The sequence below is a fragment of the Aythya fuligula genome, chromosome 6, assembly GCF_009819795.1.
Source record: "Aythya fuligula isolate bAytFul2 chromosome 6, bAytFul2.pri, whole genome shotgun sequence".
Lineage (NCBI taxonomy): Eukaryota > Metazoa > Chordata > Aves > Anseriformes > Anatidae > Aythya > Aythya fuligula.
This window is the reverse complement of record NC_045564.1, coordinates 18450831-18478414: the sequence shown is the minus strand read 5'-3', so window position 1 is coordinate 18478414 and position 27584 is coordinate 18450831. Positions and strand designations below refer to the sequence as shown.

At 55.1% G+C, this 27584-nt stretch overlaps 3 protein-coding genes across 3 annotated transcripts in view; 2 read left to right on the top strand and 1 right to left on the bottom strand.

Moving 5' to 3' along the window:
• The window catches only part of METAP1D (methionyl aminopeptidase type 1D, mitochondrial), a 46964-nt gene extending 39970 nt beyond the window's left edge, over window positions 1–6994 (top strand). The window contains exons 7-10 of the mRNA XM_032190309.1: window positions 5419–5516; window positions 5661–5708; window positions 6494–6572; window positions 6696–6994. Coding sequence (XP_032046200.1) covers window positions 5419–5516; window positions 5661–5708; window positions 6494–6572; window positions 6696–6774 — 304 coding nt within the window. The 3' untranslated portion in view covers window positions 6775–6994. The remainder of the gene's footprint in view (window positions 1–5418; window positions 5517–5660; window positions 5709–6493; window positions 6573–6695) is intronic.
• A 3131-nt stretch (window positions 6995–10125) lies between these two features.
• DLX1 (distal-less homeobox 1) lies at window positions 10126–12058 on the top strand. The gene is made up of 3 exons (XM_032190358.1): window positions 10126–10608; window positions 11123–11322; window positions 11729–12058. The coding sequence occupies exons 1-3, from the start codon at window positions 10296–10298 to the stop codon at window positions 11981–11983; spliced, it is 768 nt and encodes a 255-aa protein (XP_032046249.1). The 5' UTR covers window positions 10126–10295; the 3' UTR covers window positions 11984–12058.
• Window positions 12059–18776: 6718 nt separating this feature from the next.
• Window positions 18777–20048, bottom strand: DLX2 (distal-less homeobox 2). The gene is made up of 3 exons (XM_032190016.1): window positions 19706–20048; window positions 19334–19518; window positions 18777–19082 (listed from the first exon to the last, which is right to left on the bottom strand). Exons 1-3 carry the CDS (start codon window positions 20046–20048, stop codon window positions 18777–18779), a joined length of 834 nt encoding a protein of 277 aa, XP_032045907.1.
• Between the last annotated feature and the right edge of the window lie 7536 nt (window positions 20049–27584).

Genomic DNA, 27584 nt, shown 5'->3' with positions numbered 1-27584 from the left:
TAGAAATCTTCCATTTCAGGAGACTTAGAGATCATAAATACCTGAGAACATTTAGGCCCATCAGAATGGAGATCTGTCTAGGTATCTTTCATTAGTATTTTCTATAAACGTGCTCAAGTGGTATGCAGAACATATCTTAGACACAATAATCAGAGTATTTGCTTTCTGTAAATGGCTTGGGAATAATTATATCACAGAGGTAAGCTTGCATTCAGTATTGTAATATACTCTTTGTTACTGAAGCTCGATAGCTGAAAGCAAGTATTTCATGGGCAGCGGTTCCTTCTTACATTGGCTAGAAGTTGCAAATAAAAGATTACATGGATTCATGAGTAACTCTGCTTAGAGAAATGTGAATCTTTGCTAACCTGTTCCTACTGAAGATGGTGGCAAAACTGTCTATCAGCTCCACTGGGAACAGAATTGGGCCCTGTGTTCCCATTTCCTTCTAACACTAATGACATTTCTCTTTCAGACAGAAATAAATCTGGTTTGCAATCTACTTTTTAGCCATTGAGTTTAGATATGTGCAAGTGTTGTGAGTGTATAGAGCTAAAAAACATAAACGTGATATTGTTAAATAAACCAGTTTCCAAGTCCTAGGAAAAAATAGTAGTGAGGAAAGTATTAATAAATGGTTTAAAATGTTTAACTCGTAAGTATATGTTTTGATATTAATTTAGAACAATATAAAGCAGAATTTAAAAAAAAATCTGTTTCTATCAGATTATGCACATTTAAACAATAAGTGGCTCAGGCAAAATAAGTCATTTTAATGTCATCTGTGATAGATTTTCCTTGACAGCTACTGTAAATTACAATTACACTGCTTCTCTCTGCACTTGAAAGTAAGCATTGCAATAAATTATCTTTTATTTCAATCCATCATGTCTGCTTTCAGAAACAGAGAACCTCAAATAAAAGTTCAGCACTATTGTAAGAAAAATACAGTAATTTGTGTTCCAGTTTGAAACTAAAATGTACCTTTCTTTCAAAAAACAATTGTTGGCTTTCAAAAATATTACTAATTATACCTCAACATTTATTGTCATTATAGGGAATCCCTGAACTTGTGCATTCCCTCAGTCTAGCATTACTATTTGAGAGAAAAATACTTTAATATTTTCCCCATATACATTTGTAATTTCTCAAATTAGTTAATATAGTGCTGTTGAAAATAAATATTTTTATCATAAGCAAATCTAGTTCAGGCTGATGCCATTTTCAAGAATGTTAAAAAAAATGCTATTCAATGGTCATTTTGTTAACAATATATTTAAGAAAAGCATGAATACTTTTAATTTAAATAAAAAAGATGCATTCATACAGGTCCCTGAACAAGAAAACAATTATCACAGATCTGTTCTCTCTTCCAGTGTTTCCCAAGCATGCCCCCTGCCCAGTGGTGTAGGGCAGATTTGTTTGGGAGCTTTGGCCTCTGGTGTCGTGCAGCAGAGCATCGGTGTAAAAGTTTGGTCTCTGGGGAGAGACGCAGGCAGTGAGTGGGAAGCAGCTGTAGCTGGGAATCAGTTCCCCAGGATGTTCAGCCCAAGTCTGTGCCGCCCTAGCTGATCAGCCAACTCTTCCACTCTGGCACCAGAGGGCACAGGGAGGTATTGCTCCAGGCTGAAAGCAGGATTTGGTTTATTTTGTTTCTTCAGTGAGGGCTTAGATTATTGGGCCCGACCTGCCTTGAGGAAAAAGCAACAGAATCTGATAAATAGAAAATAAAGTGTAGCTTTGGGTTGTTGTTTGTTTATTTTTTGTCCCAGAATGGGAGTCCCAGTCATGAGACTGAGTGTATGGTGTTTTCCTCTGGAGCTGGGATGCCCCTTGTCCCCTGGGTGCTCCCAGAGGTTATCTGAGGCTCTCTGGGGAGGCACAGGGCCAGCCCCCCATGGAAATTTTTTCAAGCTCCTTTTCAGCAAGAGGGATTTATCCCATTCACTCAAAAACTCTCAATGGATGCTCCAGAACATCGAGGAGAGCTTTGTAGAGGAGCAGTCCTGCCTATTGCTGCTTTGTTGGAATTTCCCCGTTGGGCTGCTGGCAGGAAAGCCGAGTGTCTCCATGCTCATCCCTCCTTTCGCAGGGAATTAGCTGTTGTCTGGCAGCAGTTGGGAAGGAACTGACACCCAGCTCCGCTGTCCACTCTCAGAAGCATGAAGGCACCACCTGAGAGGCTCTGCCCATGGGTTTTAGGCAGACACCTGCCCTCAGTGACTTTCCTTTACCAGCTTGGCCACAGCCAATTCATCCCGACACTATGCACTTTGCCGCCTGCAGAAGAGGAGCAGTGCTGCAGGGACTCTTGACTCTGCAGCCGCTGGGCTGTAACACATGGCAGCAAAACATGAAATCAAGTACTGAGCTCATTAAATGATTATGCTTTTAATCCTGCCCAATTCACCTCTGCCCAAGCAACGCAACATGGCTCGAAGAATAAAATGTGTGATGGTAAATGTTATCAGCGGATATTTTTAACAACGATTGTACTGAAGAATCCTTGTCCTCCCTTTATGCTGTCAGTGCAGTGTGGCTCTGCTGCCCAGCTGGCACCGCAGGCAGTGGTGGGACTGGGATGTACCCACAGATGAGAAGCCCTGCAGCCCGGTTCCTCAGCCCCACTCAGCCTGACCAGCTCCTGCCACCCTCCTTCGCTTCTTTCCCACTTGCAGCCAGGACTCCTCTGGTACCCTGTTTTCACAGAGCAGGAAATGTAATCTTATGAAGCTGCCTTCTGGGGAAAGCTGGAGAGAAAGGCCACTGCTGACAGATCCCGAGCCAGGCAGTGAGGCAGCAAGACCAAAACATTGAGCTATTGTTGGCAGCAAATGGCCAACTTAGGCAAAACTGCTCCACTCTGTGACATCCAGGCTTTTTAACCAGATTCCACAGCCTGGGAGCTCCAGTGGCCAGAGGAATGATCAAGATCAGCAGTTCAGTTCACACTTCCCAGACCTGTCTTTCAACGTCCTCCCTGCAAGTATCTATGGTCTACATGAACGTTCGTGCTTACAGAATTACCCTTGCAAGTCGCAGCTGGCATTAGCAACCTTCTTTTATGGAAGCTGCATGTGTTTCACTGTACCTCCACATGGATGTGACAGCTCACTAGGATTTTTTAAATACTCCAAAGTGAAGCTAGTAGTTGCAGAGAGCTTTGAAATTCCCCATGCAGTGCTTCCGAAGCACATGCAGATATTAAAACCAGATTGAACATGGCTGAGTTTCATGCCTGCAGCTTATTTTCTCCACAGGTTTTCTGTGTGTCACTCCAAGTTCATTGGTCATGTTAAAATTTATATAAAGAAGGCCCAGGCTCTGTATGTAGACACGTTTAAGTGGGGAGGCGGAGGAGCGCATATGGCTGGCAGTGCTGGTGTCACAGAAGGTAACCACCCGAGTACTGATACCAGCCGAGTTGTTTTCAAGCTCTTTGGCAAGAAAGTGGCAGAATTCAACACTAAAACGCGCAAGAACCACTTATTTCACCACAAGAGGAGGGGACGTGGTTGTAGCAGTGCCTCTCATGCCTGGGTGCCCTGTGAGCAGCTGCCCCTGCTGCCACTCAGCAGCTGGGGGTGGGTGCGGGGCCCGGCAGCAGTCAGGGGTGCCCTGGGCAGGCATTGGCGGAGCTGAACAGCTGCTGGCATCATTTAGCTCTTGCAAAAAGACTCACAGAAGGAGGCAAAGGAAAAGGTTACCCTGCGGTGCATATACGGCTTCTCCCGTCTCTTCAGAGAATCGCTTCCCCCGTATGGGAACCATTATCTGCATTGCTCTGGGCTTGGTCACCGGAGATCTTCCATTTCATTTTGTGTATGTTTCTGAGTAATCTGACTTTCTAATTCCTCCCTGTTCTTCCTTGGCCTTCAGCATCGTCCTAAACAGTCCAGGTCTCTGACCCAGACCAGGCTGGCATGACAGAGGCACAGCAGAAAGACTTTTCCATCACTAGTAGGACTTTTCACTGCATAAGCCTTCATGATTTTTTTTTCCATGTAAATTGTGTAGAAGATGAAACTCTGGACCTTGAATATAACTAAATGAAGCCCAATTTCTAGCGTTACTAATAACAACTAAACCTGAATTTCCCATTCTTCTCCAGAAGTAATGAAAGAAATGTGGTGAGTCCTTGTATCGGGGTGATGGGTAGGTAAAAGCTACTACACAAATCCTGTTAAAACATGCTCTTAAGGCCTGGACATGGCAGCACTGTCAACTGTTGACCCGTCTCCCCTCTCTCACTCCTGCACCACGGTGGAGGCGCTCCATGTCCTTCAGCAGTGGCAGCTGCTTCCAGGGACAGTGACAGGCGGGTGCCGGCACGAGCGCTGTGGAGGCTGCATGGCCTTGTGCGCAGGGCAATGGCTACGTGAGGAGACAGCTGGCACCTTTATTCTTTTTTCTCATCTTTCCCGCTCTTCGTCAGCCTGTAGTCACACTCTGAGGAGCATTTGCTCAGCCACAGCTATAGCCAAACCAGAAGTGTTAACTGCCTGCCTTGATTTAAAATGAACAAATGAGGCTTTTGATCTCACAGACAAAATCTTTTCAGACTGAGTGTCTTCCTGCCTTGCTCCTGTGATCCAGTTTGCTTTTAGAAACAATGTGGGGATGATATGCAGGAGCAGCTTCCTTGTCACTTCTAATCCGTCTCCCGGCCCCCCAGATCTCCGTGTGTTTCCATTTTGGACCCGGCTGGCCGTGCTGCCTGAGTAGCCTCCAGTCAGCACCAAGCAGGGCCCTGGCAAGAGGCCTGCAAGCATCGGGCAGCCCCTCAGCCAGAGGACACCCCACTTGTCTCCAGGTCCTCCAGCTTTTAGGGATTAGGATAGGATTTTGCTTTCCCAGCAAGGGCAAGGTGCAGTGCTGGGCCCTGTTCCTGCAGGCAAGAACATCTTGCTCGGAGATGTTCCTTACTCATAGGCCATGAGGAGAGGGCAGGGCCCCCAGGCAGAACTCAAATGCCGTATCTGTTATAATTTGCTTTCGGTACTGTCGTGGTGGGTTCGTTAGAAATACGTTGTGAATTGAAGTGAACAGATCTGCAGTTGCAATATGTTTCGGCATTGAGTGTTTTTAGTATTTTGCAAGGGAATAGGTTTGCCTTCTACCAACCCCACCAGCAGCAGGACCCTCCTTGCCCTCACAACCCGGTGCATGCCGCAGGCACATGGCCCAGTGGGGGCTCTGCGGGCAGGGAGGTCTCAGTGGAGGCTGTGCTGCTGCCCTGCTCAGCCCATGGGTGTGTTAACTCTGAAACCTAACGATGGCTCACTGCTGCTAGCGCTGATGACCACTCTTTCCGAGTGAGCACGAAATGTCAACCCCACACCAATATGACGCTCTGGCACTGGCGCGCTGTCAAGAGCCGGGGCGTGCTCCCTCACAGTGTCTCTTTTGCCCCCACAGCTTGGTGGCACAGCGTGGCGGCTTCCAGGTCTGCCCCTTCTTCGTCGGCCATGGCATCGGGTCGTACTTCCATGGGCACCCCGAGGTGTGGCACCACGGTAAGGAGGCCCTGGCGCTTTGTGGGGCTGGCTGTGGGCAGCACGGCACCTGCACACCCAGATGGGCTCTGAGGTGAGCTGGCTGTTCTTGCCAGTATATATCTGTGTGTGTGTGTATAAATGCGTTTTTATTTTCTTTTCTAGCCAATGACAGTGACTTGTTAATGGAAGAGGGAATGGCATTCACAATAGGTTAGTAAATGTATTCTGTGTTTGTCTGTAATGAGCACGCACACAACGACCCAGCTGCGAGCTATTTCTTTATTTGAATATAGAAATGTCCAGTCGGACGTGGGGGTACAGGCGGCACTGACCCCTCAGGCAACAGATTAAAACCTTACTCTTAAAATGCCATAAGGAAGCGCTGGGCTGAGACGACTTCCAAGCACCGAGATTTGGGAAAGGGAAAAAGCCCTTGGCGTGAATCTTGGTGAAGAGCTCGACCCCGGGGGTGTCTGTCGGCTGCCTCCCGCCTGCCGCAGCCGCTGCCGGGCCGGGGGTAGCGCGGAGCTGCCAGGCACAGCCCGGCCCTGCAGCCGCCGAGCGCCAGGCACGGGGCTGCCGGGGAAAAGCCGCTCTTCCTCCCCGCGAGGCTAAATGGCGCGGCAATTAGAGGGAAATCAGAAAATTGTTGTTTTGCTGCTTTAATGAACATTTTAAGGCTGTTTAAAAAAATTCCGATATTTCAAACTATCTGCTGTTTATAAGCGTGGTTGGCGCTTTGGTTATTATCCACGGGGTCTTAATTAAAGCTTGATTAAAATTCCTCGCTTTTACAAAAGAGGAGTGGGCAAGCCCCTACCTTAACGATTCGTCTTCCTTCTCGGTTCCCGTGGCAGTGGCAGCTCAGACCCGGCCCGGGGCCGGGACCCACCGAAGGGCAGCTGCCTGCTGGGCCCCTGCCTCACCCCGCAGCTCACAGGGAGCGTGACTAACTTGAAAAAACAGGGGTTTGTTTGTTTTTTTCCTTGTTACAGAGCCGATAATAATGGAAGGCTCCCCCGAATTTGAGATCCTGGAGGATAAATGGACCGCGATTTCTGTAGACAACAAAAGGTGCCTGATTTGGGTTTTTTATCTTCCCCAAGCCCCCGAGCTGGTCACCGGCAGCCAAAAGCCGCCTGAGTTTGCTGGGCACGGCGCGTTTGCCCCCTGATAACCGCTGCGTGTGCCCTGCAGGTCAGCGCAGTTTGAGCATACCATCGTGGTTACCTCAGAGGGAGCAGAAATCCTCTCTAAAGTGGTGGAAGAAGCCTAAAGATGGAGCAAGGCGCGGAGGGACTCGTTGTGCTTGCGAAATTGCCAGTGTCACCCAGGACAGAGATAAGATTTTTGTAATTTCTTTGGGGAATGGGTGCTGCCTAAGTTGCTGCAGGGGGCAGAAAAAGCAGCCCGAGGGGCTGGCTCTGGACACGGTCCTCTCTGTGTGTTACCTGGTGAGTATTTAATAAAAGCCTGATGGCATGTTTGTGACCCTGGAGGCAGCCACGCACAGCCTGCGGGGGCTTGGGTTGTCTGGGGTGAGGGCAGCGAGCGGGTCCCCCTCTTCCATGTCCCGTGCGGGGCATACACAGGACTTCACAGCTGAGCTGTGGCTCAGTTTGGCCTCACTGCCGCTACCTGGCGCTGCATGCCGGGCTGTATAACTCTGCTCCGATGGACAGGAAAGTTTCCCGGGGGCTGGCCCGGGGGCTGCAGCCTCTCCCCAGCCGCTGCCCCCTGCCCACGGCTGCTCTCCCGGCGCGGCACACGGAGCGATTGGAGGCGAGATGCGGGGCGCGCTTTCCTGCAGCCCGATGGCTGCCCCGCTTGGAGAATTGGCCGGCATGGGGATTAACGGGGGGGACACTGCGCGATTTCGGCGTGTGGCAGCGCGGCGGAGGAAGGATGGGGCCCGCGGGGGCGGCCCTCGGGGAACGCCCGGCCCCGGAGCTCGCTGCGGGCCCGACGGGGCGGGAGGGCGGCTCTGGGCTGCGGGGGGTGGCCGCCTCGTCGCCCCGTCGGGCCGGACGTGTCCGGCGGTGACACTTACCGGCTGCAGGACCCGCTCCTGCCTCGGCCACGAGCAGGCGGCACTCGGGAGCGCGCCCGGCCCGCGGTCCTGCCGCTGCCGCCCGGGGCCGCCCGGGAGCGCGCCTGGCGGGGCTGGAGCGGGCCGAGCCGGCGTCTTCCCGTTTGTCCGCGCTGTTTGCTTGCACCCGCGTACAGCGAGCTGTCAGCTCGAATCGTTTCTAACAGCATCTTTTCAGGAAGCAGGACCCCCCCCCAGGCCGTTTCTAATACCGCAGGGCAGCCTTTCAGTTCGCTCATCCCCTAGATTAGTTTGGAAGGCCTTAAAACCTGTAAAAATAAACGATGCATCAAACAAGTTTACAAACGCGCAGAGGTTACGCGGCGTGCCGTCGGGCCGGCAAAGCGAGGGACGCCCGGCACTGCCCGGGGAAGCGGGTTGGCTTTCCCAAAATCCCAGCGGCGGCCGCCCCGAGCAGTTTGGGGCCCCTCGCGGCCCGGGCACAGCCCCCGGGGGGCACCGCAGGTGCTAAGCGAAAGCCCGAGCGGCTCCCCCCGGCCCCGCGTGGCCGCCGCAGCTTCACGGCTCCGTCCTCTCCTGTCCCGTCCGGTCCCCTCCGGTCCCGTCCCGTCTGGCCATGTCCGGTCCCGTCCCGTCCCGTCGCGGAGGATGCCGCGGGGCCGCCGTGCGCAGAGGCCTCCCGCGGGTAATCCCGGCATTTGCGGCACCCCTTTGTAACCCTAATTGCAAACTAAACAGCAGAAGCGCTCGGCCTCCCCTCAGGCGGGACGCGTTCCCGGGAGAGCCCGAGGGGGGCCCCGACGGGGAGGCCGCCCCCCGCCCGCTCCCCGGGGCTCGCTCGCAGCCTCCGCGCCCCCCCCGCTGGGACGGCGGCGGCCCCGCTCCACGGGACGGGAGGCGAGGGGTGCTCTGGGCGGCGGCGGCCCCGCTCCCGACGGCTGCCTGCGCCCTGCCCGCCCGTCCTCGGGGCTCGGTGGAGCGGGGACCCCCGGCCCCGGGCTCGGGGACGGCGAAGGCGGTGTCGCGCCCCGTCCCCTCCGCGGCCAAGCGCGCAGCCCCGCCTCGGACGGTCACTTACATCGCCGGGGACAGTGCCGCTTGCCGGAGGAGTCCGTGTGGGCTTCACCGCTCCTGCCCCTTCCCGCACCAATCCGCAGCTATTTTGTGGAAATGAACTTTACGCGTCGCGAGCGAAAAAAAAAAAGGGGGGGGGGGGAGTAAAAGAGGCGTTGGGAAATGGGCAATTAAAACCGACAGAGCGACTAACGAAAAAGGAAAAAAAAAAAAAAAAAAAGAGGAACAGAGGGGCTCGCTCCTGCCAGCTCGGCGCAGCCAGCAGCCGGCTGCCGCGAGGCAGGGCCGGGACCGGGACCGGGGGTGCCCAGTGCCGCCGTGCCGGGAGCCCCGGAGCCCCGACGGCAGGCGGCAGCCGGCAGCGGGGAAGAGAAGTCGGCGCTGCCACCGGCAAATCGCCGGCGACCTCAGCCAGGCGATTTGTTTTGAGTGTTGGTTTTTATTGGTGTTCGCCCTTTGCCAAAACGTGCTCGATTGCAGAGACTTGGTGCCGCGATAACCGCGCGCCCCAGACAGCCTAGGTGTAACCGGGAAAGTTCAGCCCAGGCCAGATCAAATCCCAGGCTGTTTAATGCTGAAAGGCTGCATGTTGCTATTAGTGTTAAATATATGGCTAATTATGCGTATGAAAATTAAACATCAGTGTTATGCTAATGGGGCCGCCTTCAGCTGTGGATCAGAGCACTTGAGACTAGCATTTAATCAAATGAATCAGTAACTAATACATCTGCACGTGTGAACTTTCACGAGATCATTTTCCTGTTACAGCCACACCGCCGAATTATGAAAGAAATAATTATCAACACTTTCTAATTATCTAACAAAGTAATTTGGGATTCATCGGGGGCTTTCTGGGGAGGATCTCCCAAGTCCCACCTCATTCACCGCTCACGCGCGCGGAAGTTTCCATTTCAAGCTCAGTGCCGCCGCTCGGGGCGAGCTTTGCTTGCTTGCATTTGTTTCCCCGGAGCTCTTTTGCTTTTTTTTTTGCTTTTTTTTCCCCTCCCTTCGCCCCCTCCCAGACAAACAATGACTGCCCGGCGAGCCGGAGGACCCTCGGCAAGGAGCGCGGAGCCGCTGCCCGGACCCCCGGCCCCACTTCGCCCGCGGGGCCCGGTGCCCGGGGGGGGGGAGCACCCCGGCGGCTCCTCCCGGGTCGGCCCCGCGCCCCTCCGCGCCGGGGGGCGGAGAAGGGCGGGGGGAGGCGCCACGGCCCCCGCCTCGCCCGGGATCCGCCGGAGCTGCTCGCCGGGGCCGGCCGGCGGGGCCGGGAGCGGCGGCGGCGGCGGCGGGGCCGCGGGGCCGTCGGGGCGTGCGGCCGGCGCTCGGGGCCGCGCGGCGCTGCGAGTCCGGCTCTCGGCGCTCACCGGGGTCCAGGCGAGCCCCGAGCGGCTCGGACCAATCCAAAGCGATTATGCAAGACGGCGGACCAATCAGCTCCACCGTCTCATGAATATTCATAGGCTTGGCTGAGTCAAAGCTTTTAGGCGAGTTTGTGTAGATCTCCAGCATCATGCTTAGACTTTTCAAAGAGACAAACTCCATTTTCTTATGAATGGAAAGTGAAAAACCCTGTTCCGCTTAAATTGGGTTCTTTCCTGTCCTGAGAAACACAACAGACCCCAAAAAGGCAAGCTGAAGAGAGAACACACACACAGACCAAGCGACAAGAAATGACCATGACTACCATGCCAGAGAGTCTAAATAGCCCCGTCTCAGGGAAGGCTGTCTTTATGGAGTTTGGGCCGCCCAGCCAGCAAATGTCTCCTTCTCCCATGTCCCACGGACACTATTCCATGCACTGTTTACACTCCGCGGGCCACTCTCAGCCTGACAGCTCGTACAGCACAGCTTCGTCCTTCTCCCGACCGCTGGGCTACCCCTATGTCAACTCGGTCAGCAGCCACTCGACCAACCCCTACATCAGTTCAGTGCAGTCCTACCCCAACAGCTCCAGCCTGACTCAGACCCGGTTAGAGGAGACAGGTAGGTGCACTCGGCTTGGGGCGGGGGGGCAGGGAAGGCAGGGAGGGAGGGAGGATGCTTGGATCAAAAAAAAAAAAAAAAAAAAAAAGCAATCTATCGGGGGGGATTAAAATTAAATTACAAAATGTTAGTCAGGAGAGGCTGAGGATCACAGGGGAGCAGAACACAGAGCACACAATGCCCGGCTGGAAAAGAAATCAACCCAGATGTGCACGTATTAGTCTTCGTAATTATTTATTGCGTAGCGCTATAAACAATGTATGCAATTAAGGGTAATTAAACCTAAACTGCAGCCTGTAAAAATAGCAAACTTTCTCTGGGAAGAAGCCTGGGCTGCCATAATCGCCCGGAGCCTTTGTTAGCGTTACTCGAGCCGCACTTTTCTTCCTTCTCATGATTGTTGTTGTCGATGTCGCTGCTGTTATTGTTACTATTGCTGTCGCTGTTGCTGTTACTGCTATTATTACTATTGCCGCTATCATTATTATTTATTGTGCATCGTTTGTGGTTGTAGGGGCCGAATCGGAGAAAAGCACTGTGGTAGAAGGAGGGGAAGTTCGCTTTAATGGGAAAGGGAAAAAAATCCGCAAACCCAGGACTATTTATTCCAGTTTGCAGCTGCAGGCTCTGAACAGGAGGTTCCAGCAAACTCAGTACCTGGCTCTCCCCGAAAGAGCCGAGCTCGCGGCCTCTCTGGGACTCACCCAGACCCAGGTACGGCCCTGGCCGCCTCGCGCCGCCCCGGCCTCCCCCTTCCCCTTTTCCCCCCGGGCCACGATTCCCGCAGCCGGGCCGCAGCCGCGGGCAGCGGGGCCCGGCGCCGCCCGCCCCGTCCGTGAGGCACGGCCCGGCCTGGGGGTTCAGGGGGTCGGGGGGGGGGGCGCGTCCCGGCGGTTCGGCGGCACGAAACGGCGACGGGGGCCCGGCCGGGACACGGGGCAGCAGGGGAAGAGGAGCGGGGGAGCTGCGGGCCCGGGGGGGGCGAGGCGAGGGGACCTTTGGGGGCCCCGTCGGGGCGGGCGGGCGGCGGGGGGGGGCTGTAGGGGCCCCGCTTGGGGCCGTGCCGGGGGACGCCGAGCCGTGGCGAGCCGTGCTGAACCGTGCCCTGCTCCCGTTGCAGGTGAAGATCTGGTTCCAGAACAAGCGCTCCAAATTCAAGAAGCTGATGAAGCAGGGAGGGGCCGCCCTGGAGAGCAGCGCCCTGACCAACGGCAGGGCTCTCTCGGGCAGCTCGCCCCCGGTGCCCCCGGTGTGGAACACCACCTCCGCCTCTGGTAAGGCCTCGTCGGGGACCCCGGGCACCTACATCCCCAGCTACACGTCGTGGTACCCTTCGGCCCACCAAGAAGCTATGCAGCAGCCTCAGCTGATGTGATTTCACACCCGTCCATCCCCTACCGCAAGCACTATCGGTCCCCAAAAGAATTAAAATCATCACGGAAAAAAAAAAATGAAATTAAGTAAAAGGAAAAAAATAATAATAAAAAAGAGGGGGAAAGAGAAAGAGAGAGAAAAAAAAGGAAGCAAACAAACAAACAGGAGGTCTCTGCCCATAGAGCCGTTAGCACGCTGCGCTGTAGCTCGGTGCAGGAGGGCACAGATGTGATGCGGGCCGGTTCCCACCGCTGACAGCTGACGGAGCGGCCCCGAGCACCGCACAACAGCCTGGGAGCAGAGCGAGCGCCGGCCGCGGCTTTGTGGGACAATCAGAAAAATATGTTTGTGGGGGGGAGCCCTCTCCTCTGTCCTGTCTGTCTGTCTGTGTCTGTTGAAATGTAGGTCAGCTATTTGCCACCCCGATCTGACGGGCTCTGCGGTCGCAGGGGGGGAGCGAGCTGTACAATTTCCAGAGCTTTTTTTCTTCTACGTTTTCTGTAACTCTCACTATTCATCTGTATATTTTTCGTTGTTGTTAAGAGGGGAAGAAAGGGATTTTATTTATTGACTTAAATTACCACTATGAGAGTGCTAGAGACAAACGGACGACCCGGTTCGCTGAGCACACGGTTCGGACGCACGGTTTACTTCGACCCAAAACCCCCGGCCCCGCAACCCGCCCCTCCGGGGGAAAAACAAACAAACAAACAAACAAACAAAAAAAAAAAACAACAAAATCCCCCCAAAAGAAGGATGCGGTTTTTAACTTTTACAAATAACTTTTCTACTTCGCTGGCGCGTGGAAAGCTTTGGTCCGAATGCTTTGCGTTTTTCACCTCTCTGACAAAAGGAAGAGATGCACATTGTTTGAGACTGAAGGGGGACGGCGGCAGCTGCCGGCCGCTTTGCGGAGGCGAAGCGAGGCACCGGGGGCGCAAGGGGAGCCCCGAGGGCGGCGGGGGGGACCCGCGGCCCCGCACGGCCCCACACAGCCCCGCCGAGGCTTCCCCGCGGAAAGGCGGCCACAGCAGAGATGCCCAAACCGACGTGCAGGAGCTACTCGCTGTACATATTTTATTCTTTATTATTATTATTATTGTTGTTCTGTAAACATGTTGCACAAATTTAGCCTTTTGTTTTGTTTTTTTTTGTTTTGTTTTGTTCTTTTTTTTTTTTTAATGATTATTTCCGTTCTGTTTCGTGTGGCTGTAAAACATGATGCTTTGTGTACTGAGATCTTGACATTTTACTTGTGAAACTCGGAAGATGTGATAAACTGAGCTCAGCTGTGTTTAGTGTTCTATATGTCAAAGTTTAGTTTTATATTGAGAATGTTAACTTATTGCTTTGTATCTGGGGAAGGAAAGGAAAAAAAAAAAAAACACACAACAAATCTTTGTACATAAGTTATAAAGTTTCTTTGAGACAGTAAAATTATGGTTTGGAAAAAGAGACACGCCTGCTCCCTGTCTCGCAGCGCGGCCGGGCTCCGTGCCCGGCCGCTCCGCGCAGCGCGCAAACTGCGCGGCCCCGACGCGCTCCGCGGGGGACGAGAGGGGGGTCGCAGGACGGGGGTCGCGCCCCACAGCCGTCGGAGGAGGGCTGGGGGGGCCGCGGTCCCCCCGCCGCGCCCCGTCGGGGCGGCCCCGACGGCCGGTCCGGCTGCTCCGGGCCGCCCGCTGCGCGGCGGCGGAGCCGTCCCGGTTGCTCCCGGGTTCGCCCAGCCCCGAGGCTGCCCGGCGGCCGTCGGGCGAGCAGAACGGGAACCGGGGCTAAAGGCTCGGCTCCGCGCCCGGGCGCAGCGGGAGCGGGAGCGCGGCGGCCCTGCGGGCGCGCAGTGGCCGCGGACGCGCGCAGGTCCCGAGCCCAACCGCCCCTGGCCGGACAGCAGCGGGGCGGTGGAGCAGAGGGGAGCACTTTAAGATATGTTAGCTCCTAGTAATTCAATAACGTCTTGCTAACAGTTCAAATAGAGAAATTATTAGTTTTCTCTCGGCGAGGCGGTCTTGAGTTAGAGTCTATTATAATTGTACGTTTGAAAATGTTAATCTCAATACAGGCCTAATTAATTCTGCCTTGTTGCTGACAAGTAGTTCATCAAATATCTGATTCGAAGATTTTCATAATGAGGATATTAATTAAACTATGAATAATCCAAAGGTGCTTATATTGAAACAATACCTCATTACAATGATTAAGTCCTGATTTCGAATATTATACCTTTAACAATTGTCACCCCGCAAACACAACCTTATGGATGAGTCTGTAAATGGCAAAATGTAATTTTGGGATATATTTTTTCCCTTGTTGGGAAAAAAAAGTGCCCCTCATTTTCAAACACTTCTGAAATAGGTTACACACAGCTTAATGATGATCAAAATGACTCTTTTCTGCAAAAAAAGACCCCAAAGTGCGCGTACAGCTGCAAACCCAAGAGGGTCAGCATCATTTCACTGTATTCTCTTCTTGATTACAAGCCGAGCCCATCAAACACAACATAATTACAGTAATTTCAGGTTTATTTATTCTAATGCAGTTTCCCCATCTCTCTGGTAATTATGAGCAATTTTTTCGCCCAGGGAATCTTTTTGCATTAACAAAAGAGATAACGCACTGAAAGCCAAATTTGCTGTGCATTGAGAAAAGCGAAGAAAAAAAAAATAAAATAGGTGCGAGCTGCCATCTCTGCAATTCTCCTATATTGGAGCTCTGCAAATTGCTTGCAGGTGTATGGAGCAGAGCTGTCAATAGGAAGGGGCTTCCAAATTAGCAAATGCACAATGTTGAAGTAATGAAGACAGACTTAGCAAAATTGCCAAACAACAGATACCTCTTTAATATCTTCCACCCAAAAAGAAAGAAAGAAAGAAAAAATCCCTTTGGAGTGTCCCTGCGAACCCCCTTGAATGGCTGGGGATGTTGTACATGTGTCAATCTAATTGCAGAGCACAGAACAGCCCCTGAAACTAGAAAAAAAAAATCAAATATCAGAGTCCAAACCCGTTTGCATTCGATGCTCGCTCCCTTCGCCTGACAGAGGGAAAAAAAAAAAGCGACCCCGCCGCCGCGCTCCGCGCTCGCCCCGCCGCCTTCCGCCGGCCCCGCTCCTGCCACCGGCGCAACTCGCACGCCACGGAAAAAGTTCAGTCCCCCCCCGCGCCGGCCCGCCCGCCCCCCGCCTCCCCGGCTCCCGGAGCGGCGGCCCGGCCGTGGGGCTCCCGCTCGCACCGCTCCGGCCTCCGCCGCTCCGAGCACGCCCGGGCGCGGCGCGGCCGCCGGCGGAGCCCAGCGGCACCGCGGCCCCCGGCCCGGCGGCAGCCCCCGGCCCGGCATCGGCCCCGCTCCGGCCGGCCCCGGGCACGAGTCCGCGGGGCAGAGGCATCGGCCGAGCCCCGCCGGTGGTTCCCGGCCGCGCCGCGCTCCGCGCACTCACCTCGACCCCCGGGGGAGCGGAGCCGGCGCCGCCGCCCTTACCTTCCGCCCCGGGGCACGGCTCCGTGCGGCAAAGCGAAGGACCGAAGGCGGCTTTTTGGCTATGAAAGTTACAGGAGCGAGAGAGTGTGAGAGACAGGGAGAGAGGGCTGGGGAGGGAAAAAAAAATGGGGAAAAAAAAAAAAAAAAAAGAAGCCAAGCACAATAATAATATCCTGAGAGTGCAAATGTGGATTGAGATCCCCCAGAGATGTACATGCCTCTGAGCGCAGGAGCCTTTTTGCAGCTCTGCTCTTGCAGAATATGACTGAAATTTTCTGCTATATAGCCTCTGTCTTTATAGCTGATGAAAAAAATTGCAGATTATTAGCATAAATGTTTACTCTTCATTACGCTGATGACATTGTGCACTCGAGATCTTGGTAATCTTTGGGAAAATTATGAGTAATTTTTAAAAATTTTAAAGCAGCAGCAGTTACCATGCAATTCAGGCTAATTCTGCGTAGGCTCCGAACGGATATAATTATCGAGGAGTCAAGATGTTATGCTAAAAACTATGCATTGATATTCCCATTTATTATGTACATACAACTTTGACAATGTTGATGCTTGAAATAGCAGGAAATTGTCTTGCGCAAAAATTACAGTCCATATTAGGACATGTGAAATTGCGAAGAATTATATAGTAATTGCAGGCTTTCAGATGGGAGAGCCAGAATGCTCAAACTAGTGCAAATGTGGATAAAATTACAGATCAGAGCAAAAATTAGGGAAAAAAGGGGTCTGGGATTTTTCAAGTTGGCTATAGGATTCCGGAAGTGTCTAATGCCACATGATTGCTACAGCTTTAGGGGAGACATTCATGCCTCAAATAACTCCTTTTGCCAGAGCCGCTTTAATTGAATTTCTCGTGCTTTTTCTTTTCACCGGGGCAAACGAGCAAATTGCCTCCCCTCGGCACAGCGCGGCCGGCCCCGCCCGTGCGCGGCGAGCGGACGGAGCCCCCCGGGCCGGCCCGACGGGGGGGGGACAACCAGGGGGGAATCGCTGCTGGGGGCCGGGGAGGAACGGGACGAGCCCCCCCTCGGGCTCTCCCCGGGGCCGGGGCGCTCCTCGCCCCCTGGGCTGCCCTCCTCGGCGGGGCGGCCCCGGGCTCCCCCCTGCCCGCCCCCGGTAGCCGCCTCGTCGGGGGGCGGCCGGTTTGCGGTGCAGCCTGCCCCAGCCGGGAGCACGGGCACACGGGAGAAAGCTCACGCCGCACGTGTGCGTGGACGTGTATGTGCGATGGACGGAGGGATGCCACTGCGGCGCTGGTGGCCGTGGGCACGCCTGGGCGTCCCCTTGTCCTCTAGGGTGCCCGGGGGTGCCGCGGGTTGTCCCGACGGCTCCCGCACAGCCGGCCCGGGGAGCCCTGCGGGCCGCAGCCAAGTGCCGCCGGATCATCAGCAAAAAGCAACGCGCCGAGCAGGAGAAGCAAAGCGCGGAGGGCTCCGCGCTCTGCCCCGGCCAGGGGCAGTCCCGGGGCAGGGACCCCCCGCAGCTGCGGGCACCGCGCCCGACCCCACGGGGCCGAGGCAGGCTCGGCGCCGCCGCACCGGGCTGCAGCCGGGCGAGGGGGTCGGCAGGGGCAGGGAGGGGATGGGGGGGGGGGGGGGTCTCGGGGAACTTCTTTCGGTAACCAGAAGCGCCTGGAAAAGCGACGGGGCGGGGGGTCCCCGCCCGGCTCTGCCCCGCGCTCCTGCTTTCCTCCCGCAGCTCGGACGCGGGGTGTCAGCAAAACCCGTCACCTGCCGGAGGGGTGTCCCGGCACCCGTCCCCCCCCGCCACGCGTGTCCGTGTGTCCGGAGGCGGCCCCCGCCGCCTCCCCTCCCGGCCCCGCTCCGCTCCGCGCCCGGCCCCCGCCGCTTCGCCCCCCGCCGCCCGGGGCCGGTGTCCCCGCCGCTCCCCGGGGCGGCTTCGCCTTTGTCTCTGCCGCTCCCTCCTCCCCTGCAGCCTCCTCTCCCGTCCTTCCCCCCCTTCCTTCTCCTTGCCGCACTCCTCCTTCGCCTTCTGCCCCCACCCCTTCCCCCGGGCTCTCCCCGAGGCTCTCAGGCACAAGCCGCCCCCCGGACTCCCCCCTGCCGTCCCCCCTTCTGCCGGAGGGTCCCGGGCGAGCACCCGGCCTGGCGGGGAGCGGGGGGCAACGAGGGGCAACGAGGGGCAACGGGGGGCAACGGGGGGCAACGGGGGCCGGCAGCAGCCGCCTTTCGCCCCGCTCCGCTCCCAGCGGCACCTCCGCGGACTCGGCATCCCCCGGGGGGGCGGCTCGGAGGGGGCAGCCCCTGCAAGGGGACAGCCGGGGGTGCCTCCGGCCTGGGTACAAACGACGGGGAGGCAGAAGAGAGAAATTACTCCGGGGCCGTGCCCCAAACCCCTCCGGCACGTCTGGGAGGCGGTGAGACGGCAGGAGCCAGTCCCGGGCGAAATGTCCCTGGCGCCAGCAGGCAGGGGGGAGGGCCGGGTCTGGGCTGCCGGAGGCAGCGCTGAGTGATTCATGGCCTCGCCGCGAAGACTGGCAGGGGCGAGACTTTATTGTAGACGGGAAAGGACGGGGGGGAGAAGGGGGGAGGCTGCCGGCTTGCGGCAACGTCGCGGTGGCGAGCAGGAGGGGCGGCTCCCCCCAGGTGAGCACCGCCGGCCCCGACCTCCCCCGTCCCCAAAGAAACTCAGCGCGGGCACCATGGAAACAATAATTTATTTAAATAATCTCTGCTTATCGTAAAAGAAACATTAAAGAGTGTTTAAGTTTTCCATAATAAATAACCCCAAATACCCTTTTTTGTTTCGTTTCGTTTCGTTTCGTTTCACGGGTCTGAACGGCGAACCGCGCCGGGGCAGGGCCGGGGGCTGCCGGGGGGGCCCCGTCGGGGCCCGACCCCCGCCCGAAAGCACCGTGCGGGCGGGACACCCCCCTCGCCGGGCTGTTTCCTACACGGCTACAAGGGATAACTTAAACACGGGAGGCTCTCGTTTTAAATCTACATATAAAAATTATTTATCTTTTTTTTTTATCGTTTTATTATTATTTTTTTGTTTAGTCCCCAACATCAAAATGAGGTCTTCCGCAAAGGCACCTATCAACTTTAAAAAAATAAAAAATAAAATTAAGCAAAGTTCTGCACTGGTGATTTGACGAGAAAGACGGGGAGGAAGGAGGGGAGAGGAGCGCCGGTCCCGCACTGCTCACTTCGGCTGCGGGGGGCGTTGGGGGGAGCTCGGGGAGCTCGGTCCGGTGCCGCGACGGGACGGGACGGGACGGGGCTGCTCCAAAGCACCAGTGCTGCACGTCGGGGCCCCGCGGGCTCGAGTCTCTGCGGCGCCTAGAAGATGCCGCCGCCGTGGTGGTGCGGGGGCTGCGGCGGCTGCGGGAGGGGGGCGGCCGCCGGCAGGTGCGCGGGGCCGCCGGGCGCCGTCGGGTACCAGGGGTAGGTGCCGAGGAAGGCGGCGGCGGGGCTGGGGCTGGCGGGGCCGCCCGGCGTGCGCGGGTGTGCGGCGAAGTCCCAGGCCGGGGGCGAGGTGGGGGGCGGCGGCGAGGCGCTGCGGCGCGGGGGGGGCTCCGCCGGGATCTCGCCGCTCTTCCACATCTTCTTGAACTTGGAGCGGCGGTTCTGGAACCAGATCTTCACCTGGGGGGAGAGCCGCGTCAGCTGGCCGCCACCGCGCCGGGGCCGGGCGGGCTCCGCAGCTCCGCGGGCTCCGGCGCTGGCTCGGCCCCGAGACAGCCACCCCCCGACCCCCGACCCCCGGCCCCCGGCCCGCCCCGGGCCGTCGAGGCGCCGCGGGCCGAGCCCCCTCCCGCGCCCCGACGGCGCCCGCCCGCCCGCCCCGGCCCCGTCGGGACGGGAGGTGCCGGGGCCCCGCGGCGGGAGGGCCCTACCTGCGTCTGGGTGAGGCCGAGGGAGGCCGCCAGCTCCGCTCTCTCGGGCAGGGCGAGGTACTGGGTTTTCTGGAAGCGCCGCTGCAGGGCCGCCAGCTGGAAGCTGGAGTAGATGGTCCGCGGCTTCCGCACTTTCTTCGGCTTGCCGTTCACTATCCTGATCTCCGGCTCGCAGTCCTCCTTCTCTGCTGCGGCACACGCGGCAGTCCCGGTGAGGACGGGCGCCCCCGCCGCCCCGGGCCCTGCCCGCCGGCACCGCCCGCCCCGTCGGGGCGGCCCCGCCGGGCACGAGCGCCCTCCCCGCTCCCTCCCCGGGGCCCCGAGCGCGGCCCCGCCGGGCTCCCGCGGGCCCCCCCCGGGGCTCGGACGTACCGGGGTCGTTGCTGGCCGGGGAGGCCCTGGCGCCGTAGGGCCCGTAGGAGCCGTACGCGCCCGCGTAGCCCAGGTCGTAGCCGGCCTTGGCCGAGTAGGGGGCGGCGCCGCCGGCCGCGTAGGGGTAGGAGCCCAGCGGGCCGTAGGGCGGCCCGCCCGCCGCCCCGTGCTGCTGGTTGGTGTAGTAGCTGCTGTCGGTGGCGGTGGACACGGGCAGCGTGGGGGACTCCTGCGGCTTGTGCAGGCCGCCGTGCTGCTGCTGCTGCTGCTGCTGCTGGTAGCCGCCGGCGGAGATCTGGCTGGCGTGCATGTCCGGCACCAGGCTCTCCAGGACGCCGGTCATCCCGCGCCCCCGCCCGCCCGCCGCCCTCCCGCCGGGGCGCGGGGCACGGGCCGCCGCCCCGCGGCCGTCCCCACCGGGGCGCGGAGGTCAGGGCCGCGGCACCATGCTCGCCTCGCCTCGCCGCGCCGCGCTGCGCGCCCGCGGGGCCGGGCCGGGGCGGGCCGGGGCGGGCAGCCGCGCTCCCGCCGCCGCCAGCGGGACGGGCTCTGCGGCGCCGCGCGCCGCCGGGGCGGCATTTAACACCGGTCACGTGGCCGCGCCGCACGTCACCTAGCAACGGCCAATGGGGCGCCCGCGCGCGCCCCGGCCCCGCGGGCGCGGGGACGTGCGGCACCGGGGGCGCGCACCGCGCGGGGACGCGCGGCAGCCCTGTCCCGTCCCGTCCCGTCCCGTCCCGCTGCTCCCCGTCTCCGTGCCGGTCCCCGCGCCCCGACGGGGCGCTCCCATCCCCGCCCGGGGTCCCTCCCTGCCGGCCCAGGAGCGGTCCGGCCGCCCCGACGGGGCGCACCGAGCGTTTCGCGCAGCCTTCGCCGCCGGTGCCCGCCGCCACACAGCCTGGCACGGCGGCGGCAGCGGCCGCCCCTGCCCGCTGCCGGCGGCGCCGCTCCGTCGGGGCGGGCGAGGCGGCGGCCCTGGCCTCGGCCGCCCTCTGGCGGGGTGAGCGGCGCGGGCCGGGCCGCAGCAACGCCCGGGCGGCGCCGGCAGCCCCCGGCCGCGGGTGGCGCCCCCCTGCGGGAGGGGGCACGCAGCGGGGCGGGGGCGCCGGGGCCGCGCTGCTTCTGCACGGGGCAGGCGCCCCCCGCGTGCTCCCCGCGTGCTCCCCGCGTGCTCCCCGCGTGCCCCCCTCATGTTCGCGCCCCTCGCGCAGGGCGCGTGGCCCCTCAACGGTCCCGCTCGCGCCCGCCTCAGCCCCTCACAGCGCCTCACGGTGAGGCGGCGGCGGTGTCGGGCGGCTCCCCCGGGGCGCTTCTGAGGCGGCGGGCGCTGAGGTGAGCGGGGCCGGGCCGGGGCGGCGGGGAGCGGCTGTGGGTGTGCGTCTGGGTGCTGCGGGGAAAAAAAAAAAAAAGAAAAACACACAAAAAAATCGGTTTTGAAGCAATTAAGGACTGCGCCGGGTGCTCGCAGCGCGCAGCCTGCTCGGTGTTAGTCGGGAGTGAGGGGAGAAAACGGGAGCGGGTGGCCCGAGTCCCTCCTGGAGGCTGCTCGTTCGGTTGCCCACGGCAGAAGGGCGCTCGCCCTCCGCTGCAGAGGAGGTCAGTGTTCAAAGACCGGGCTGTGAGGTTTATTTACGTAACTGTGCAGCTCTCATTGCCGGGGGCTGCAGAACAGGTGAGCGGCTTTGTTGGTGTTTCACTTTGTTTTACTTCTGTTTCAGAAGCATCCACATGCTGCTAGGGCTGTGGGCATTCTTTATCAAATATACCGAACACACTGTGTACAGGCTCAAAAAAGTACCATCACTCTTCAAAATCATCATCCCTCCCTCCAGCTGATCAGTACACATGTATTTATTTATTTATTTATTTATTTTTATTTTTTTACAGGGCAACTATATACGACTCAGAAAAGTCTACAGCAACACCTGCCTGGTATGTTTTATTATTATTATTATTAATTATTATTATTGTGTTTCTTCTCCTAAAACAGACCTCATCTGAGATAAATGTGAACACAATTAAAGCCTGGTGTCCCCAGTCTTTAGATATTTGGTGTAGATTTAACTTAGGGATCAGCACAGCAAGTTGTCTCATGATGTTTTATCTCAAGTTTGACTTGAAGGGAACCATACTCAGCATTAAGAAAGAGATTAGTTTTTAAGCCACTGTTGCTGTGTTTATTATTTTATCCGTTATAATCCCACACCTCTCTGAACAATTTATTTCACTTATTTCAGTGGGAATCTGATGAATCTTGGGAAATGGGCTTGCTATTTGTTCTGACAATGTTAAAAAAAATTAATTAGACAGTAGTCTCTGCTGCAATGGCACATTAACAAGTACAAGTTTATTTTCATGGCTTTCTGAAGTGCTTTCCAGTGGATTCATAGTGATACTGTGCCTGGCATGGTCCTGAGCATTGGTCTTCATAATAGAAGGGTCATTTAAATCTTGTGTCACATGAAGCTGTGGGGAGGGTTTATGCTAGCATTGTACCTATGGTACAACAGGTCTGGTATTAATAAATGGTAACAGTTAAGTCTTCCATGTCTGAGGGATTAAGTGTATCAGCTTTTAGGAAACTGCATGAGTCTTTTCAACACCCATCCGGAAGCTTGCTACCTGCTGTGCTTAGTTTCAGAATCCAGTGTTACCGTTTGCCTCTCCAAAAACTGTTTATTGTCTCATCCATCTGTGCATCAGATTACTTCATTCCAAAACTCACAAACTCTTCTGGGAAGAATATGCCCCCTTGCTTGGCTCCCCAAGGTTTCAGTTCTTAGCTCCTTGATGTAAACAGCTTACACAAGTGTGATAGGAGACATGGGCTCTGTAAAATCCTTTCAGAGTTGTTTATTAAACTGTCTTGGCCTCAGCTTCTCTTTCTCAGTGAAGATTTGCTGGCAGCTCAGCACCTTTCTTCAGTAGAAGCCTTTGCAGACTGGAGCACAATCCAGGATTTTTAATAGTGGATTTGTCCAGTGTTATTTATCACAGGCGTTCTTCCCTTGTTTCCTTGTACTATATTACAGAATCACAGAATTTCCTAGGTTGGAAGAGACCTCAAGGTCATCGAGTCCAACCTCCAACCTAACGCTAACAGCCCTCCACTAAACCATATCCCTAAGCTCTACATCTAAACGTCTTTTGAAGACTTCCAGGGATGGTGACTCCACCACTTCCCTGGGCAGCCTGTTCCAGTGCCTCACAACCCTTTCAGTGAAGAAGTTCTTCCTAACATCTAGCCTAAAACTCCCCTGGCTCAACTTAAACCCATTCCCCCTCGTCCTGTCACCAGGCACGTGGGAGAACAGGCCAACCCCCACCTCGCTACAGCCTCCCTTGAGGTACCTATAGAGAGCGATAAGGTCGCCCCTGAGCCTCCTCTTCTCCAGGCTGAACAAGCCCAGCTCCCTCAGCCGCTCCTCGTAGGACTTGTTCTCCAGACCCCTCACCAGCTTTGTCGCCCTTCTCTGGACCCGCTCAAGCACCTCGATGTCCTTCTTGTAGCGAGGGGCCCAAAACTGAACACAGTACTCGAGGTGCGGCCTCACCAGAGCTGAGTACAGGGGGACAATCACCTCCCTAGCCCTGCTGGCCACACTGTTTCTGATACAAGCCAGGATGCCGTTGGCCTTCTTGGCCACCTGAGCACACTGCTGGCTCATATTCAGCCGACTATCCACCATCACTCCCAGGTCCTTCTCTGCCTGGCAGCTTTCCAACCATTCCTCTCCCAGCCTGTAGCTCTGCTTGGGGTTATTGCGCCCCAGGTGCAGGACCCGGCACTTGGCCTTGTTAAACTTCATGCAGTTGACCTCAGCCCATCGGTGCAGCCTATCCAGATCCTCCTGCAGAGCTTTCCTACCCTCAAGCAGATCGACACACGCACCTAACTTGGTGTCATCTGCGAACTTACTGAGGGTGCACTCGATGCCCTCGTCCAGATCATCGATGAAGATATTAAAGAGGACCGGCCCCAGCACCGAGCCCTGGGGGACGCCACTAGTGACTGGCCTCCAACTGGACTTGGCTCCATTCACCACGACTCTTTGGGCCCGGCTATCCAGCCAGTTTCTAACCCAACGAAGCGTGCGCCAGTCCAAGCCAAGAGCAGCCAGTTTCTTGAGGAGAATGCTGTGGGAAACAGTGTCAAAAGCCTTGCTGAAGTCAAGGTAGACCACATCCACAGCCTTTCCCTCATCCACCCAGCGCGTCACTCTGTCATAGAAGGAGATCAGGTTCGTCAGGCATGACCTGCCTTTCATAAAGCCATGCTGACTGGGCCTGATCGCCTGCTTCCCCTTCAAGTGCTGCATGATGACTCTCAGGAGGATCTGCTCCATGAGCTTTCCTGGCACTGAGGTCAAACTGACAGGCCTGTTGTTTCCCGGGTCTGCCCTCCAGCCCTTCTTGTAGATGGGTGTCACGTTTGCTAGCCGCCAGTCGATTGGGACCTCCCCCGATAGCCAGGACTGTTGATAAATGATGGACAGTGGCTTGGCCAGCTCCTCTGCCAGTTCCCTCAGTACCCTTGGGTGGATCCCATCCGGCCCCATCGACTTGTGCACATCTAAGTGCCGTAGCAGGTCACCAACCAGTTCTTCATGGATAATGAGGGCCACATCCTGTTCCCCATCCCCTTCCACCAGCTCAGGGTACTGGGTATCCAGAGAACATCCGGTATTGCCGCTAAAGACTGAGGCAAAGAAGGCATTGAGCACCTCTGCCTTTTCCTCATCTCTTGTAACTAAGTTTCCCCCCGCATCCAGTAAAGGATGGAGATTCTCCTTAGTCCTCCTTTTTGTGTTGATGTATTTATAGAAACATTTTTTGTTATCTTTAACGGCAGTAGCCAGATTGAGCTCCAGATGAGCTTTGGCCTTCCTAATTTTGTCCCTGCACAGCCTCGCTACTTCTTTAAAGTCCTCCTTAGTGGCCTGCCCACTTTTCCAAAGCTTATAAACCCTCTTTTTCCTCCTAAGATCAAGCCACAATTCTCTGTTGAGCCAGGCCGGTCTTCTTCCCCGCCAGCTCGTCTTTGGGCAAACACACAGCCTGATGCATTGGGGTGAGTGTCTAATACCAGCATATTCAGGGGTCTACTTATTGTTACAGATGGGAGGGGGTAGAATGGGAGGTGTGTGTGCAGAACAAGAGGGTGTTAAAGCATCAGCCCTCCACACGTTTGGGGAATAAAGCAGAGCATGCTTGGGCAGTTGCTCTTGCCTCTTAAGGCTAACCCCCCAGTGCTGAAGTGAGGCCTTTCTGGCTGCTCTGACCACCTCTTGTTTTTCCAGATTATTTTTTTTCATAGCCAACTGTACCAAAGTAGCAGAACTGACAAAAGCTATATTATTTTTTTCAACAAGCAGGGAGTTGGTAGAACAGCTAGGAAATACTTTTTATACTGTTATATAGCAATAGTAACCAGCCTCAGGCTTTGTAGCCATGTCTGCGGACATGTATACACACTGGAGCAAATGGATCTGAGCCCACCTCCTAGTGGATTTGAGCAAATTCAGGTTTATCCACAAGTAAATCTTTATTTAAAATGCTTTGTGTGTGAATATTTAGATGGCAAAAACCTTTAGTAAGATCATGCAGGAAAAACACTCAGGATGAATCATTAAGTCATTTCTAATTTTGCTGGAGATGACAAATGTGAGAGAAGAGAGCTGTGTTTTGTGGGAACAGATCTAGTCTGAGTTGATCATTTGTGTCATGATGAGCTCCATTTGTCACAGGTAGCAGAGAAAAGATTTTTTTTGCCTTCATTGTAACATCTGCACAATCCTTACCTCTATAGTCTAATACAGTTTAAGCAAGCTGTTCAACATGGAAAATAACCTGGACTGCTTTGGTTTTACTTTGTGTGATTATTTTAAGGTTCAATTTAGTGGACAATGCTATTTGGAGCTGAGAAATGCTGTATCTCCTCAATGTGCTCGGATGAATTCTGATTTGTAGTACCAGCGGAGTATTTGAGGTGTGGAGTGCAGTTTCTGCTGCAGCCTGTTTCTTGAACTGATGCCTCCTTTGACGGGCAAATAGCAAGGTCTGTCCCTGCTGGAAAACACGAATGTCTTGCTTGGAAGAACAGAATATTCATTGTTCTTTAAGGAAGATATGTTCAAAACCATGCCTCCTGAGTGGATTATACAGCTGCAACACACCTGAAATGAATACTAGATGAAGGCTTCCATTTGGAATAACACACTAAATGGACCCAAATTGTGGGTGGTGCAGACTCTAGAGCTCTTTATGGGAACACTTGGGCATGTGTTCTGGGATTTGCCAGTGGCTATGCCCAGCCTTTGTAGGCCATTTAGGTAGAGCTGGTGAATTGCTTGAAGATATAAATCTAAAAGAAAAATTTTCTTCTTTCCTGTAGTGAGAAATATGTACCTACTACCACAAAACAAAACAAAACAAATAAAAAAACCTGTCCTTGAAATTCATTTCCTTTTTGTTTTAAAAAGTGGCCAAGTCAACATGGTCACCAGTGAGTAAGTCAAGGCGAACTGGACTTACAGAGCCACAGCCGTCCCATGAACTGGCTGGGGGAACCTTTCCTCAAGCTGTATGGCTGGAAGTATGAAAACAGAGGAGGTTTGTGGCAGTGAGTTGTCCATGAAAAACTCTGAATCTCATGTTCTGCACACACATCTATCCTAAAATTCTTCTCCTTTGGAGGGAAGGGGATGAAAGGAGCTGTGTTTGGATTCGCAAGTGTTTCTGCCTTTCATTTTCTTGTGGTTTCTTAGCTTACACTATTGGCAGGTGCTTTACACATGTACTTCATTGGATAGTATTTTCTGTTGGCAGAATGCCTAGATCTGAGAATTACATGCCTTTTATGAACACTGCTATAAATCTAAATAAATGAAATTACAATGTTGCTTTTGACATGTATGCATGGCTGTCAGGGGTTAGTGTTGCCACCTAGACTAGCTCAAGCTCCCTAATTTATTTATTTTTTTTATTTTAATGGGAAACTGTATAACACAGGATGAGAGAGAGAATGGAAAGTATTGAATACTGAGGTAGGGCACAGCAATTTCCAATAAGGAATTACATGATGTGGTAGATGGGAAGTTAGCTAAGAAAACTCTATTGTCTTCAGGCCTTCTTACATTATTAAGTGACTTTGCATATAATTTGCAAAACTGGTTGAACAAATCGATTGAAAATATTAATAATGGGAACATTCAAGTGTAAATAAAATAAGTGGCCACAGGATGTCCTCACTGTTCCGTGCTAATGCATCTGATGGGACATTTATCCTGTAGTACAAAGCTGTACACTTAAGTGGTAAGCATACTTTCTTTTTTGGACGTTTAACATTTATTTTTGTATTCCCAGTGCTTATTAATTGACAGACCAACCAGTTAACATATGGTACATAGGAAAAGGGAAAAAGGAGAATGCTTTGGTTGGCTCACTTGCATTCTGTCTGAGCTCTCTTTTAACTCTCAAAGACTAGGAATGGAAAAGACTTGATTTTCTGAGGCAACGTGTATTCATTCTGTGTGAATGCAATTTGGTCACTCCAGTTAGAAAGAGAAAGATATTTAGAAGGGTAATTTTTTGCTTTTACGAAGGCTGTTACAGTTGGTTTACATGTTCACTAAGAAAGTGAAGGGGTGCGCTTATCTAATGGCTTGGCTGGACAAGGCAGGTAGCAAGGAATACACTAAGGTGTGAATATAAAAGTAAAGTTTTGGGGCTGTTAGAGTAACCTGTTGTGGAAGTGGTTTAATTTAAGCAGAAGGAAGGCATTCTGCAAACTGTGTCCACACAGGGAGGTGGTGCACAGAATAGCTACAATGATAAAATGTAAACCCTGGCTTCTAACTAACAGATGTGTCCCAAAATG

Coding starts and splice junctions, on each gene's coding strand:
- DLX1 (XM_032190358.1), top strand. CDS start 10,296: ATGACCATGACTACCATGCCAGAGAGTCTAAATAGCCCCGTCTCAGGG. Junction 10,609..11,122: donor GACCCGGTTAGAGGAGACAG/GTAGGTGCACTC, acceptor TTGTGGTTGTAG/GGGCCGAATCGGAGAAAAGC. Junction 11,323..11,728: donor TGGGACTCACCCAGACCCAG/GTACGGCCCTGG, acceptor CTCCCGTTGCAG/GTGAAGATCTGGTTCCAGAA.
- DLX2 (XM_032190016.1), bottom strand. CDS start 20,048: ATGACCGGCGTCCTGGAGAGCCTGGTGCCGGACATGCACGCCAGCCAG. Junction 19,519..19,705: donor CCCGGCCAGCAACGACCCCG/GTACGTCCGAGC, acceptor GTGCCGCAGCAG/AGAAGGAGGACTGCGAGCCG. Junction 19,083..19,333: donor TCGGCCTCACCCAGACGCAG/GTAGGGCCCTCC, acceptor CTCTCCCCCCAG/GTGAAGATCTGGTTCCAGAA.